We start from the raw sequence: 15,940 nt of genomic DNA on the forward strand, positions 1-15,940 counted from the left end.
AAATTTGAATTAGTATGAAAACAACTTTTTTATCAAGTATTTTTCAGCTTTTATAAATTTTTACCTAAACAAAAACTTTATATTGAGAATATGCAAGAATAAATGACATCATCTGAAAAATAGTTTTTGCTAATACTAATGCTAAAAAAATTAGAGTTAGTTTTCCTGAAAATTTCTAGCGTACACTCCGTATTCCCGGGTATTATCCTGCCACTCAAAATATGTGATTTTTTTTTTTTTTTTTGTATCTCTAATGTTCCAAAAACATTCATCTATGAGCATGGATGGATGTAAATGTCAAGATTTGCTTCAACAGATAGCAACACAGTTTCAGAATGTTTTTCAAATCTTTCCTGGTCCAAATATGAATTCGGCTTATTTACCTTTTAGCCATAAACGACAAGAACATATATATGATGTACATTTCCATATTTCAGTTTTTTTTCCCCAACATGAACTTTCTTTTCTACATACATAAATGAAAATGCACTTCCAACTAAAAATTCTTCATCTGGCATCGGCAGATCAGTGTAGTTCAAGCTCTCAAGTTATTCTAAATAGTGATTATTCTATTCAGGAACTCCTGCTTAGAATCACATCGGCAGAGAAGATTAACTACAGTTAGCTCTCTATTTAACGACGCTCTATTTAACGACTTTCTCTGTTCAACGACGGCTTTTCACGGTACCAGATGGTCCACTACAGTGTAAAAAGCATCCTATTTAAGGACGCTTTCTTTGTGGTTCCTTGAAAGTCGTTAAACAGAAAGTCAACTGTATCACTGTTACTATAAGAAAATCCCCTTAAGAACTATCAGGGCCTTTTCTATGTTCTTGAAGTGTTGTTTCTTCTACAGAGGAATTGGGAGATGCCAAATCTCATCTGTCCGATGCGACTCGCCGCATCCACGACATGGAACTGGAGATCAAGAGGCTGGAGAGCGAGCGGGAGGAGCTGAGCATCGCGTACCGGGAGGCCGAGACGCTGAGGAAACAGGAAGAGAGCAAGGCCCAGAGGTTGAGCTCAGAACTCGCGTCCACCAGACACGAGTACGAGAGGAGGCTCACGGCCAAGGAGGAAGAGCTGGAGGCACTCAGGTGAGCGAGCGAGCAGACCCGTTCGAAAAGAATCTCAAAGGTTTTTGACTGGAATATAACCGAGATTCGGTGAAGTGAAAATTCTGATTATTTTCTGCTACCAGAAGAAACACATAGAAATCTTTAGTAGTAAAACAACACGACGTAGTTAAAAGTACAAATATAAGTGATACAAAACTAAAAACTATCCAAACAGATGTTTCGAAGCTAAGAGAGCGAGCCTTTTCATCAGTGCACGAAAAATGCTTCACGGGAACAGCTGTTTGCTAAGTTTGTAATTTATTCACTTTAATTTACGCCGTTTTATTTTTCTACTTCAATTTTTGCGCAAAGAGACAACTGACTTAACTCGTAAAAAGCATACCCCCCCCCCCACACACACGTATATTGATTGGAGTTTCAGAGTTCACATTACACTTTCAAGAATTTGTATGGAATTCTCTTCTCATTCAACGAAATTTTCTTTTGCGAAAAGAAAATTTCAAAGCTCAAGAAAATCTCAAATCAAACCTTTTCTTTCTTCCCTCTTAGAAGTAATACGTAGTTATTCAAAATGACAGCAATGCAATTGCCTCGTGCAGTACGAGCTTCAAAACGAATAGCAGGAATGCAATTGCCTACTGCAGTACGAGCTTTTGGACGAAATATGAGCCTTAACTGTAGGGATTCCTTATAACTTCATTAGGGCTTAAGCACTGCCCTTTCCAAATAGTTAGTATAATATAAAAACTTCGTTTATATAACATGCGTAGACATAATATTTATAAGTCCAGAAAAAAGTTCTGTAAGCAATGTCCCTCATTGTGTTACCAGAGTACCATCGGAGTAGCAAGTCCTTTCTTGAAGCGAGTAGCAACCCGAAATTTCAGGAGACTAAGCAACTTAGTTTTCAGGATCGAACGCAAAGTATTTTCTTCTGTACTGTTAACATATTTTTCAAGTGCTAAAATCATTCTTGCGTGCATTAACGCAAGAATTGCAATCAACATGCAAAATTTCAAGCAAACATTGACACAAATGTAGCAACTAAAAAAATTCTTTAAAAAAACATATTACATTTTACGCCATGTTTGACATCGATAGGTTTTTTTTTAGGCCAAATAGCTCATTTTCCCTTTTATAAAAAGAGCAAAATCTTTGTAATTTAAGATCATTAATTCTGCAGTAATTTGCAATAAAAATTAAAGCAAGAAGTTAAACAGTTTATCTTTTAGTGTTTTAGTACTTATTTTAACGAACCACTGCTTTTGAGCTACTATTTTAGGAACTTCCTCAGGTAGATTTTTAAATTGTTTGGGATACTTGATGAGTATGTTTGTTCCTTTTATGTAAAATTACAAAAATTTGGGTTTATTCAAAAGTTGTGCGTGAAATCAAGGATTGGTAGTTCAGACCAGGGGCGGCAAATAGGGGGGTCAAGAGGGGGTGGTCGCACCCCCAAATTTTTTGAGCAGAATGATAGAAAATGGATGAATTCAATTTATGTTAGTTGGGAATCAATGTTCATTAAAAAAAATCTCGCTGGTTCTCAGTAACTAGTTGATGAAACTCGACATATTCCCAGACTAGAAAAAGTGTTTTTCGTTACTTGGATAATAACTTAGAAAATCATGAAATATTTTCCGGCCTTTTCAGAACATAGAAAACTGATAGAGAACGACGGTTAAGTTTAACTAAAGAATACATTTCCTCATATAGGCTAAATATTTCATACTTGTGTGCCCAGTGTAACGATGATATGTTAAAATATGAGAGGCCCCGTGCAAAGTGGTGTGGCTGCATGGTTTTCACAAGAAAATTCCTTGATATTTCACATTCACTTTTAAGCTCATTTTTTAAATGCATATTTATTTAATGAGTGTTCTTCGCTTTCTTCTGCTAGAAACACGTTTCAGCTGATCAATGCATTATATGCTTTCATAGAAACTTCTTAAAAATGCATGTGATTATTGAATTAAAAAAAAAAAACATATCAACAAGTACCTTTTATGGAGCTATATAATTAAGCAATCTCGGAGTGACACAAGATGGTCTTCAAGAGTTAGAACCATAAAAACATTTCTCTATAACTTCAAAGCAGTGATTTGACAACTGGAAGAATTATTGCAAAACAATTCTTTCAATGGTGAAAAAGATCATGCCATTTAGCATGTATGACTTCGTTTCAATTTTTATTCAATTTGTTTGTATTGAGGAAAGTTTTTGAAAAATGCTTTACTCTATCAAAACATCTTCAATCCGCTACTCTTAATTTTCGGACTATTCAAACCACCAGTTCAATCTACAATTGATCTGTGCACCAAACTACCACAGTTCAATCTTCAATTGAAACTGAAAATATATTTTACATAGATGTATATTTCACTCAAGCGTGAAACTTTTCAAAAAAAATTCTTCCTCCAAGCCAATTTTTTTAAAAAATGAGAAAAAAAAAAGTTAATTTGAATTTTGCAATCTTGAATTCAAATTATGTTTTTCGAAATCACGAGTGTGTGTGTATGTAGGCGTGTGTGTTTGTGTGTGGTGGGGGGGGGGTCTTTGTGTGTAAGGGGTATGTGTGTGTGTGTGTAGGCATGTGTGTTTGTGTCTATGTGCAGGCATGAGTGTTGGTAGTTGTATGTATGAACGTTTGTGCGTGGGGGCGGGATATGCGTGTATGTGTGTAGGCATATGTGTTTGTGTCTGTGTGCTGACATGAATGTGTGGGTAGTTGTGTGTGTGTATTTATTTGTGTATGTGTAGGTGTCTGTATGTATGCGTGGTGAGTATGCGTTTGTGTATGTGTGAGTGTATATGTCTGTGTGTGTAGTTGTGTATGTATGCGCGTGTGTGTAGGATATGGATGCAACCTGAAGGCGGTTTTCGCAGGTTTTCATAGGAGCAGCATCGCGAGGAGCCGGTCGACCGGTGATGCTGCAGAGGGGTGCTGGTGAGAAAATAAAATGATAGCACATCAAAACAGTCAAGTGAGAACAATAAGCAATCGTGATTGCTCAAAAAAAAAAAAAAAAAATCCACATGATGAAGTGAAGTTAAACATTGATTTTTTAATATTTTGTATGAAGTAATAGATTCAGTTTCGAATGAAATTAACCACAAGATTTGATGATAATTTTTTTTCTATATGGTAGGCTCTATATTATCTGGATTGGATTTTGAAAACGAAAAATGAAATGTTTTAATTATGAGTAAAATTTTTAGCATGAGGCAAGAAAAATTACAATATTTATAATATATTTGTAAGCCGTATGTTTATGTTATATGTATGTTATATTTTGTTGCCGTATTTGTCCGGCAATATTTTGACAGACCGGTTATCACATCCAGTGACTGCAGTTTCGTCTTTGTTATGGACTCATCAGTCTGGAATAGTGAATAACAGAGCTGGAGGCAGATGACATCTTATTGAAGCTGAGGAGCGCCGGACGAGACTAGATTATTCAATGATAAAAAATTGAGCCCCCTCACAATTTTTGAAGTTGCCTGGGTGATTTTGAAGAGCAAAATATAAAAAGTGTTTTCATACATAACTTTGTTACTTGCATTATTTTTTAACTATTCCAATCAACTCAGTTAGTAGAGAAAGATTTTTTTTTATGTCTTAGGAGGTTAAGGAATTATTTTCGAAGCACAATGGGGGAAAAAAACTTTTCTATTTAGCTGTACTGGCAAAACAACATGACACTGGGCACTGATATATTAATAACACGCTTCCCTGATCTTCCGAATTCCAAAATTCATGCATTAAATTTTTTTCCAAAAGGTATAAAACTTTAGTATCGAGATGTTTTGTATGATAACTTATTAGAAAATGAATAAAAATTTTAATTGTTTCTAAACACTATTTTTTATTCATATGAAATCGATTTTATGACCACTTTCTGTTAGCTAAGGTGTGTTTGGTACCCGCACTGTGGTACTACATACTTTAGAAACTCGACCCCCCCCCCCCCCCCCCCAATGAAACGCTGAAATGTCGCCCCTGGTTCAGACAGGTGTATTCCTATTTTGTTTTGTCAATGAATTTTTTTTTTTTTTTAACTATGAAGTTGGTTTAAAAAAAAAAAACTTCTGAAAGGAGCCAAGAGACTTTACATGCAAAGAAACTAAACCCAAAAAGACTATTGGTTTTTAGATTGTTATCTAATCATGTACATTTTTCATTGATATTCATATAAATAATTTTATTGTACTTACTTTGGTAAAATTGTTTGTCTTACTTAAAAATCAGAAAATTTTTTCCTATAAGATTCTATGTGCTTCATAGGAGCTGTCCACAAATGACATCATGCTTTGAGGAGGGAGGGAGTTTGTGAACCTTTGACAGTTTGTGAAGGAAGAGAGAGGGGTTAACAAGAAGTGTGACATCACGCATTTTTATAGGAATGTTAATGAAAAATAGCGTGACACGTGACAAGGAGGGACTGAAAACTGGCAATTTGTAACAAAAGGGGGAGGGGGTCTAAAAGTTGAAAAAAAAGTTATGGACAGCCCCTTACTGGTTATTTTCTTTACAACTATGCTAAGTCATATCACTTCTTCATACATTTTCAAAAATATTAAATGTGGCAGAAATGTTGCATGAAAACAACGAAAACAAAGTCTTAGTATTCGTTAACAAACTTCGAGTGTAAAGTTTAAAATATTAAATGATTAAGTGTATCTGAATAAAAGCGATTTTAATAAATACTAGTACAAATGCAGGTTAATTTAATTATCTTAATGCAGAAATTTCATAATTTTATCCCTTATGGTTTATTTTTATAATTATTTGATGGTCTGATATTTTGTAGTTGTACCATTAAAAACCAATACAAGTGCTCTTCTGAATCTAAATCAACAACTATCAATGCGTGGTTGATAAAGACAAATGACAAAGCTATATACTCATGTAAACATTCATTTCGTTCATTCAGGAAGCAGATGGCTATCGAGATGGACCAACTGAGCCAGCGCTTGGCCGAAGCCGAGGCTAAAGTCAAGACAGAGGTCGCCCGCATCAAGAAGAAGATGCAGGTCCAGATCACGGAGCTGGAAATGTCCTTGGACATGTCTAACAAGCAAAACATCGATATGCAGAAGACCATCAAAATACAGTCCACCAAGATCACGGTAAAATCCCGTCCTTACAATCTCCATGGGTTAGAAATAAATTTAAAAAGAATTTCGATAAATAAGAAAATTAATCATTTATAAGGAGTAATTATTTAGATGTCCATTTCCTAACATCGAATTAGGAGCCGAGACAGGCGAAGCCGGAAAGTTGATTGGACACCTGCGTCATATGCTTATTAAACGGACATATGATGCGGTGAGAAGCAAAAGAATGTAAGTGGGACGACTTAAAGTTTTAAGTAAAACACGTTTAAAAAAAAGGTTCTTGGTAAGCTTTCATTAAAAAAAAAAAAAAAAAAAAAAAAAAAAAAAAAAAAACATCTAATTCATGTTGTACAGCAGCTACCAGGTTTAATAGTAATATCTCTTGCACCAAAACAGAGAAGAGGACATCCTACCATTTGTATTAGTTATCTCCGAAATTTTAATTTTGGCACTTACATCCCTTTTACTTCTCAGTGCATCACATCGTCCGTTGAGTACAACAATTAGATATCAACAAATTCATTAAAATGTAGGCAATTGCAAAAATCGATTCCATTATATTGGTTCCACAACATACAATATCTAGTTAATTGTTGTAGAGAAGGGGTAAAAAATGTGCTTCATGGGATGCTCGGCAGAAGTGATAACTTTCATAGGATTAAATTATTATTATTATTTAATCCTATGAAAGTAACAATTAGTTTATGGTAGCTATAAGCAACGAAATTTTTGCATTGTGTGTTATCCAAAAATCTTGCAAAGACTGCATAAAATACAGTTCCGTGACTTGTAGTGGCTTCTTCAGGCTTATTAATCATTTGTATTTGTAATTTGGATTGTCGAAACGGTCAGCTCGGTCAGAATTTTAGCTCGGTCAGAAGCAAAATTAACATTAAAATCTCCGGTTTAAATTAAAGGAATTGTATAATAATCTTCATTAACTAAAGCAGAAGCTTCTTATTTAAAAGCTGTTTATGAATAAATTGAATAATACTTGAAATATTTTTGTTTGGATATATATATATGTTAGCAATAATAATTTGTTGCTTTGCTTCATTGAGACATTCCACTATACACATTTCACCAATATCGTTAATAGATTAAATGACGAGTCGTTTCTAAATATTTCGTTTATCAGAAACAACACTCAATCTTACGAAACATTTTAGATTTTACTCTGTGATGAATAAATTAAATGTTTATTTATTATTTTTGTTTTTCCGGCCATCCCCTACCCTCGCGTTGCGAAGTCTGCTGGGATGTACCGTATTACCTCGCATTAGCCGACATGCCGGAAAAAAAGCGAAGTTGACCAGCCTTATGTCATGAAGAATAATTCAAGGTTTATTTTGAAATCACACAAAAGTAAATTTTCCCTTCTGTTTCAACCGCAAAGCAAACTCTACAAGGAAAAATAATAATAAATTCCCAAAGTAATCTCCTTTTCAAAAACGAACCAATAAATTTCAGGTTGTCGAGATGAAAAAAATTCGTGGTAGTTTGATGATGCGTTATCTTACTATAGTTAATAAATATTTGTACAAAATTCAACTGTTTATTAAGGGGGTCCGGGACACATTTTGAAATTTTTTTTATTATATACTTTAGAGTTTTGAAATTTTTTGCACTGATTCACCATTTATTTAATAAGCAAAATCATAACATAAATATGAAAAAAAGAAATTTTATTTAAATTTTATTAGTTTTTTTTAATAAAAAATGGGGTTGCTTTAAATTGCTATAACTCAAAATATTCTTAAACAATTTTCAATTTTTTTCAATGAATTACGCACAAATATCTAAGCTTTAATTTTTATTCGGCGATTTTAAAAATATTGATTCAATAAAAAATAAACAATATTTGAAGAAAAATTTCGAAAAATTCGAAGATACTTTTTTTTTTTTAATCGTAATTTTTGCAGTAAACGTTTTTTTCAAATTCGACGAATAAAATTTAAAGTAAACTGTTTGAAAAAGATATGCTCCAAGTTTCATTACTTTATCTTTATCGGTTCCTGACTTATAAGAGTTTGAATGCAAGAAATCGGGAAAAATTGCAGCATGGAGAAAAACGCGTTTAAAGTTTTAAAGTTAAGTACACATTCGTTAGATGCATGCAACAAAAATAATTATATCTTTCGTTCTATTTAAGATAGAAACAAGATTCAAACCTCCTCTTAAGCAGAAAAACACGGAGTAATTTTTTACATGATAAAAAAAAATTGCAAAATTTGACGATTTTTGTGTCCCGGACCCCCTTAATACTAATAAACTTATCTGTACTGCTGGGCTAAGCACAAAAATGGAATCTGCAGCTGAGCTCAAAATGAGAAATCTGAAATCACTTTTTAAATTTTTATGCCTCCATGTATTTTATTTAGATACCACTTATTCAGGAATTTTATTTTAATATTTCCCATTCACAAATATTCATAAAACAATGTATTTAGGTAGAATATGTTACAAAGAATCACCTAGTGACAATAATTTGGATAAAAAGTGTAGATACGAATTATACTCATGTGCTTAGCACACCAGTATAGAACTTAGATTATTTTAAAAATAAAGTTGAATATATATTTGTTATAGTATTAAACAGTTATATGATTTTTTTACCTTGTTTTTTCTGGCATGCCGGAAAGGACTAGGAAAGGGTTGTTGAGAATCTGGTGACCCTCATATTTTGCGGCATGCCGGCAAATGCGGGGTAATACGGTAGTTTGTTCTAATTATGCACACCTTTTCACAGTTCAAAACCCTAAATGAAGCGAGATATTTTTAGTATAATTAATCGCAAAAATGTTTTTGTTTTGAAAATAAATTTTAAAGATTAAATGCTGTTTTGAATATATACTGTTTACAATGTTATTGGTATTATATTGTATTTTTAAACTCACCTTTCGTTAGGAGATTGCGTTATGTTGCGAGAATAATCCATCTTTTGTTAGTTTTTTTATTACTTTTTATACTATCACTTAACGCTTAAAGCTGACCCAAAGAGTACAAAAACAGAATTTCGCCGAGCATGCGCGCTTCTGTCGTACGCGCGAACGAAAGGAATGCCGGACGAGAGTTGCGGCGTTACGCGTTATGTCACAAATCGGTTTACCCTCCCATAAGAAGTTATCACTTCAAAAATCATTCCATAACTAGGCAAGTTTACATATCCAGTTCCTAAACATACAAGAACTGCAAGATTGAAGCAACAACTAGGCAAATCAACATGTCTATAGTTGGGATCAACTTCACCTGGCAGCGACACAGCACAGCATTACGATGCTGCCAGGTTAGGTTTGCCCCCAACTACAGTTCAGCCCTGGAAGTCTTTATGTTCTCCAAAAAACGTGGAAATCATTAATGTTTCTTTGAAACAACTGAATTGTTGTTACCCAGTTATACAGTTCCCCCTACGAAATTTGTGAACCATAGAGTTGAAAAATAATTTACAGCTACGACATTAGAAAGTAAAAAAGCAATTTTCAATGATCAGTGGAAGACTTGGTGTGCTTTATATCAATTATGCGAAGTATATGTTTAAAGTGCAGTGCACAAAGCTCAAACATGTTCTCCCCCCCCCCCCCCCCGCTTTTTTTTTCTAATTGAAGTGGCAAATATTTTCGATTCAGAAACGATTATAAAAATGCCTGCAGTTATCAAAAAAAAAAACAACTCGTTCTAAACTTGCTTGTATTTTTGCTTGGACGTATAAAGAAGGCTGTAACTATGTTTTAATTAAAAAAAAAAACATAACGTCTACTAAAATGAATCAAAAATACAATATTTCATATTTCATTTTTGCTTTTAGTTTTACAGTATGCACTTGACAGACGTTGTTAGCTTTTTCTCCTACCCTCCCCCCAAAGTATTTTCAACTGCGAAATTTATCTTGTCCTATTGTTGACTTTTTCTCCTATTCTCCGTTATTTTTTCTGTTTGATGCACCCAATTTTCGCTCTAAAACAGACAATGTTCCTTCATATTTAACAATTATTCGGTAAAAATTTGAGATTATTGTATATTAAACAGCCTTCCAGATGACATCATTTCTTTTGTTGTGCCATCACGACAATATAATTGATAGTGGTTCATTGAAAAAGGTTTTCATTCGAATGATCAACATAGCGCAATTTTCATATCTCGAATTGGCGACCACAAAAACTCTAGAGCAATTGCGACAGACATAAAAAAAAAGGAGGGGGGGGGGGGGTAGAAAGAGAGAGATCATTTAAACAAACCAATTCTTTTATCGAATCATTCTCCATACTTTATTTCAGACGAGGTTAGCATTTTCATGTACCTAATCAGTGTTACAAAAACTTACAAATAAATCAACAAACATATAACACGAAGGTAAAATAAAAGCAAATCCCAATTTTATGATAAGATCAAATTTATAAAAGTTTGGCAAAAATGTTATTCTTAACACAAAAATTGCTATTCAACGTCTAAATATCGGTACTTACTTCGTAATCCGATTGAAACTAATAACCTTCTGGGAATCTTCTATTCTATTTCTATTCAAGAGTCACAACGGACTACAACTGTATTATGTCGAGGGATCTGCATACTATGTGCCTTGCCTCCATTATTTTGTATACCGATAGATGGCAGCACCATCACCGGATCGAACAGTTAATGAGAATTTAGAACTAGTCCAAGAGCTAATAGCTACCTGGTACTAGCACCCCCAGAGGTATCGTTTCACTTGGAGGACATTGAGACCACGAGCATATTTAACGTCGCCCAGTCCCCTTTAATGACGACGGTGGGTCTTCGACCAGCGGGGATCGAACCCGAGCCCCTCCGGCCCCGAGTCCAATGCCCTACCGATCAGGCTACCACGGCCCCGGGAATCTTTAGTGGCCTGCAGCTAAGACACCAATTTGAGGTTGATAAGACGATACCTAATAAATGTCTTCTTCAACTGAATACCATAAATCAGCATTTTGATGGTTACGTTAATAAAATCCACTCATATACAAGAAATATCTCAAAACAAACAAACTTTAACGTTTAAATAACATTAACTTCATTTCTTCACGACAAAAAAGCAATCACACTCACTTTAACAAATTCCTATTCCTATTCAGAGTCACAACTGACTACAACTGTATTTATGTCGAGGACTGCATACTAAGTGCCTTGCCTCCATTATTTTATATACCGATAGATGACAGCACCATCTCCGTATCGAACAGTTAATGAGAGTTTAGAACTAGTCCAGGAGCTAATAGCTACCTGGTGCTAGCACCCCAGAGGTATCGTTTCACTTGGAGGACATTGAGACCACGAGCATATTTAACGTCGCCCAGTCCTCTTTAATGACGACGGTGGGTCTTCGACCATCGAGGTTCGAACTCAGGACCCTCCGGCCCCGAATCCGACACTCTACCGATCGGGCTACCACGGCCCACTTTAACAAATTTTAAAACTTTCAAATCGTATCTATGGTTTCCAGATTCAGAAGCAGAGCCAATAGGTAATTTTGGATGGAGACGGTCAAGGAGGAAGGAGAACCTAAAAAACAGTTAAAATAATATTTTTTCCTTGCGTTCGACGAACCTCACCGGTCGACCGGTAAGTAATGATCAATTTGGTTACCGCCGCGGTTACCATTCTAAGCAGTTGATTGGAGCACGTGATTAACTAACCGGTCGCTACCGGTCGTTCTCGTCGAACGTAAGCTTTTTGTTCTAAAAAGATTGAATGTACTGATAACTACATTTTCAAAAATCAATGTTTTCTAGATATTGCTTCCATTCAATCATTTAAACTTTCAAAGCGCTGTATTTGCGGGAAAAAAAAACCGTTTTGAGTTGAGGTTGAAGTGTATAAAAACTGCTGTAATACGTACGGATAATGTGCATAATGTCATGAATAAAATATCATTTAGAAAGAGCTGATTTTCCTTAATTTTCCTTCCATATTTGTCAAAAGTTGTGTTTTGGGGTCTGCTGGTTTTTATTTATTTCTGAAAAATTAACTTTTGTGAATAGTGATAAGTAACGGTTAGCAACCTTATAATTTAAGAAACTTAATACCACACTACGAAATAACTGACTTGAATCATGTAAAAAGAACCAAACGAGTAGCTTCTACCAAATTTGCTCTATAGTAACTTACTGATTCTGATATTACAGGAATTGCAATCCCACTACGATGAAGTAAGCCGCCAACTTCAGCAGACTATCGATCAACTGGGCATTTCCCAGCGAAGATGTCAATCCCTGACTGCTGAATTGGAAGAAATCAGAGTGACTATGGAACAGGTAGGTGGTTTTTCATACTGCATCCCTCTACGAGCGTGTTTACAAAGGAAATTCAATTATCTGGCTGATTACTGGAATGATCCACTGGTTTTCCTTTTACGTTAGAGAAATTTCTTATCCCGATTGCGGGGCACCTGCTATCAGTCAGCTTTTCGCTTTTCGGTTAAAGTGAACGGGCTCTATACGATATACGTCACTTTACTTATAGAACATACAAGCTAGAATAAATGCTTATTCCAACCGAGAGAGACGTTTCCGAAAAGCGAGACCGACAAAAAAAATTTATTTTGCCCGTTTTTAGTACTAAAGAGCAGAAATCAGCATTATAACCTTTGACTATTGTGAAGACTAGGGCTCGAGTTAAAGATTTTAAGCTCGACCCATTTGTAGGGACCCCCTTGAGTTATTACAATCGATGAAAGTGCCCTTTAAGAGGCTCAGTTGCAACCTTTTTGTCATTGCATAGGTGCTCATCACCCCAAGAGCAATGCTGTACCATCCAACAGTTTCACTGTCACAGACAGCACCATGGCCTCCCCCCCCCCTGTGAGCACCTCTGGTATTGGTATGGCTAGAAACTGCAGTACACTTACGGTGTAAACAAATGATACTCAACCATTATTTCACCCAGGCCACGTACACATTTGACAACTATTTCATATCAGGAATAACCAAACATTATCTATTACTATTAGAACTTGGCCGCGTCTGTCTATTTGTTTGAATCTTACGTCTTTCGTACTATCAATGTCTACTTTGTCGATACCTTTTCATTTTCATTCCATGGCTATTAAAACCATGTAATGAAACAAAAACTATTCCCTCTCAATAATCATTTGCTCCTTGAGTTGACTTATTTCACATTGATTTTATCAATCAATCTCTAACTTACATCAATGTTAAGTCTGCGGAAATAGTAATTTTATTTTTACCATAATTATTATTATTTTCTATTTCTGAAATCAGAAGACTAAAATTAGATTCAGGGTTTCTGCAACTGTCTCGATTTTTTGAAGTTAAAAACTTTGTTTCAGTGTTATTAGTTTTTTAGATAAACATTTTGAGTTTTTACCGTAGACGGTAATATTAAAATGTTTTTAATAGTTCAAAGAAAAGTCAAATTTATGCTTGAATTTTAAGGTTTCTTGTTACTTCAAACAAGATAAATAGCATTGCATTTCCAAACGAAAACCTTTTCACTAGCATAACTGGATGCTCTAGCTTGAACAGAACAGTGGGACTAATTATGCGGTAACTTATTTACAGACTCTGAGGGCCAAGCGGTCAGTGGAGCAGGTCCTAGATGAGGCACACAGCAAAATTACTGAACTCACCACCCTGAATGTGAACCTCACCTCAGCCAAAGGCAAGCTGGAGAATGAATACTTGTCCTTGCATAACGACTACGAAGAGATTTCCAAGGAATTGAGGGTAAGAGCCGAAACCAAAACATAATTGTATTTGATGAATGCTGTAATTGGTTGGATGTTTTTTTTTTTTTTTTTTTTTTTTTTTACTGATTTGGAAAGCATAATATTTTTTTTTAAAGAAAAGTTAAATATCCTTTAACGGCTTATTTTTCGATTCTGTTTGCACAAAATTGTGTAAATGGAATCTAGACAAACTTCATTCAGCCCCTTTCATCACAAAATATTAATAAAAGTGAGGAAAAGAAGGCTTAAATTAAGAAAGTTACGATACGTATATACGTATTTTTGATCTTTCAACAATTGCCGATTTAATTACATTCACTGAAAATTTGTTAGTCAAATAATTCATAACATGGGAATAGCAACGATAACTAAACTTAGCTCCTACTGTATATTTTGAAAAGCAAGTTTTTAAAACATAATATTCAAGTATACTTGTTAAAAATAAAATTAATGACGCAGATTGTTTCTGACGGGATAAATTATTGTTAATTAAAATAATTTTATCTCGACAAATTCTTGTTTTACATCTTCATTCCGCGAAAATACCAATAGCTAAATGAAGATTCTTTTCAAGAAACTGGCATAACTTAAGATTGGCGAAATGCAGAGTATAATCATGAAACTCTGAACATGTTGGGCTGAACTTAACGCGTTTTGTGTGATTTGATGCTTACAAAACGGGAACACTTGGGTTAAAGTTAAAAAACTTTATGTGGCTAAAAATCTGATATGTTCTCAAAATTTTCAAAAAAAGTCTGAAACTAAGATAAAAGAAAAATCTCATCCCTAAAAATTTCAAACGAAGGCAATGCGTAGCAATAAATAAGTAGTAATGTCGAAATCTTATTACAGGTTTCCGATGAACGTTACAACCGTGTGATCGTGGAGCTGAAATCCACCAAAGACTTGCTGATAGAGGAGCAGGAGCGCTACATCAAGATCGAGTCCATCAAGAAGTCCCTGGAGACGGAAGTGCGCACCCTGCAAGTCAGAATCGAGGAGGTCGAGACCAACGCTCTTGCAGGAGGAAGGCGCGTTGTCAGCAAGCTCGAGTCCAGGGTGAGTAATGCGATGCAACAATTTCTTCTCAACTGATCATACAATATCCATGGGCGGCGTTAAGGGGGCTAAGCTCCCCTTGAAAGCTCATTAGCCCCCCCCCCTAAAAAGACTTATAAAGCCTTCTTTCTTGAGATACATAGTGCATCACATATTTATAGTGGTACCAATAATGCCTTTTTTTTATAAGTAGTTAAGAGCCATTATTTTGAAATTCAGACAAAAAGCGGAAATTTTGGCAGTGACCATTTTTGATTTTCCTAATTTTTTTATATCTCAAAGTAGGCCATAAGAAGTAAACATTCTGAAATTTTTAGTTTTCCAAAAAATTTTTTTCGCTCGTTAAAAATTCCCAAAGTTTGACGTTTTGCAGCGCTTTTTAGAAAAATTCTAAAAGTCGCATTTCAGTGCGCTTTAGCTCTTTACAGAAACACCACCCCACGGTTATGTTTATATTTATTGGTTGTACTGTATCTAGTGATGACGACTTCATAGTGATTTTGGTTGGGGGTTGTTGCTTTCTTCAGATAAGGGGTCGCAAAGTATGGATTTTATCCGTTTTCGCGCAAGTTGAACCTGCGTTATTTCCCCCAAAAAGCCACCCCCCGAAAAAAATGTAACATATACTGAAAGTTTATACTATGAAGAGAGTAAATGACACAAAATTTGTTTGAGGTTTAATTTTTTTAGGAGAAAAATGCCCTGATATTTTTCAAATTATCAAAAATTGTGCTTTTTTGATCACAATTAACTCAAAACAGCATCACTAGGAAAAAAACCTTTTATATATTATGGTACCTGGCTATGTGTAAAACATCATGAAAAAGAAAGCAGCATGGGACCTCTTCTTGTTTTCCAGAAAATAATTTTTTTTGTAGCACATTTTATGCATTTTCTCGTACGTAAAACGTGTGTCCAGTATGCAGATTAGATCTTCTAAAACTTTAAGGATGTAGCAAGAATGTATATATGTGTGCATAGA

The 15,940-nt window shown here is 34.8% G+C and overlaps 1 protein-coding gene across 1 annotated transcript in view; it reads left to right on the plus strand.

Annotated features, from left to right (window-relative positions):
- Positions 1-15,940, plus strand: part of LOC129231790 (paramyosin-like) — a 123,429-nt gene that overhangs the window by 101,720 nt on the left and 5,769 nt on the right. The window contains exons 10-14 of the mRNA XM_054866168.1: positions 857-1,097; positions 6,014-6,209; positions 12,338-12,466; positions 13,733-13,897; positions 14,752-14,958. Of these exons, the coding sequence (XP_054722143.1) occupies positions 857-1,097; positions 6,014-6,209; positions 12,338-12,466; positions 13,733-13,897; positions 14,752-14,958 (938 nt within the window). The remainder of the gene's footprint in view (positions 1-856; positions 1,098-6,013; positions 6,210-12,337; positions 12,467-13,732; positions 13,898-14,751; positions 14,959-15,940) is intronic.

This window comes from Uloborus diversus, chromosome 1, assembly GCF_026930045.1.
Source record: "Uloborus diversus isolate 005 chromosome 1, Udiv.v.3.1, whole genome shotgun sequence".
NCBI lineage: Eukaryota > Metazoa > Arthropoda > Arachnida > Araneae > Uloboridae > Uloborus > Uloborus diversus.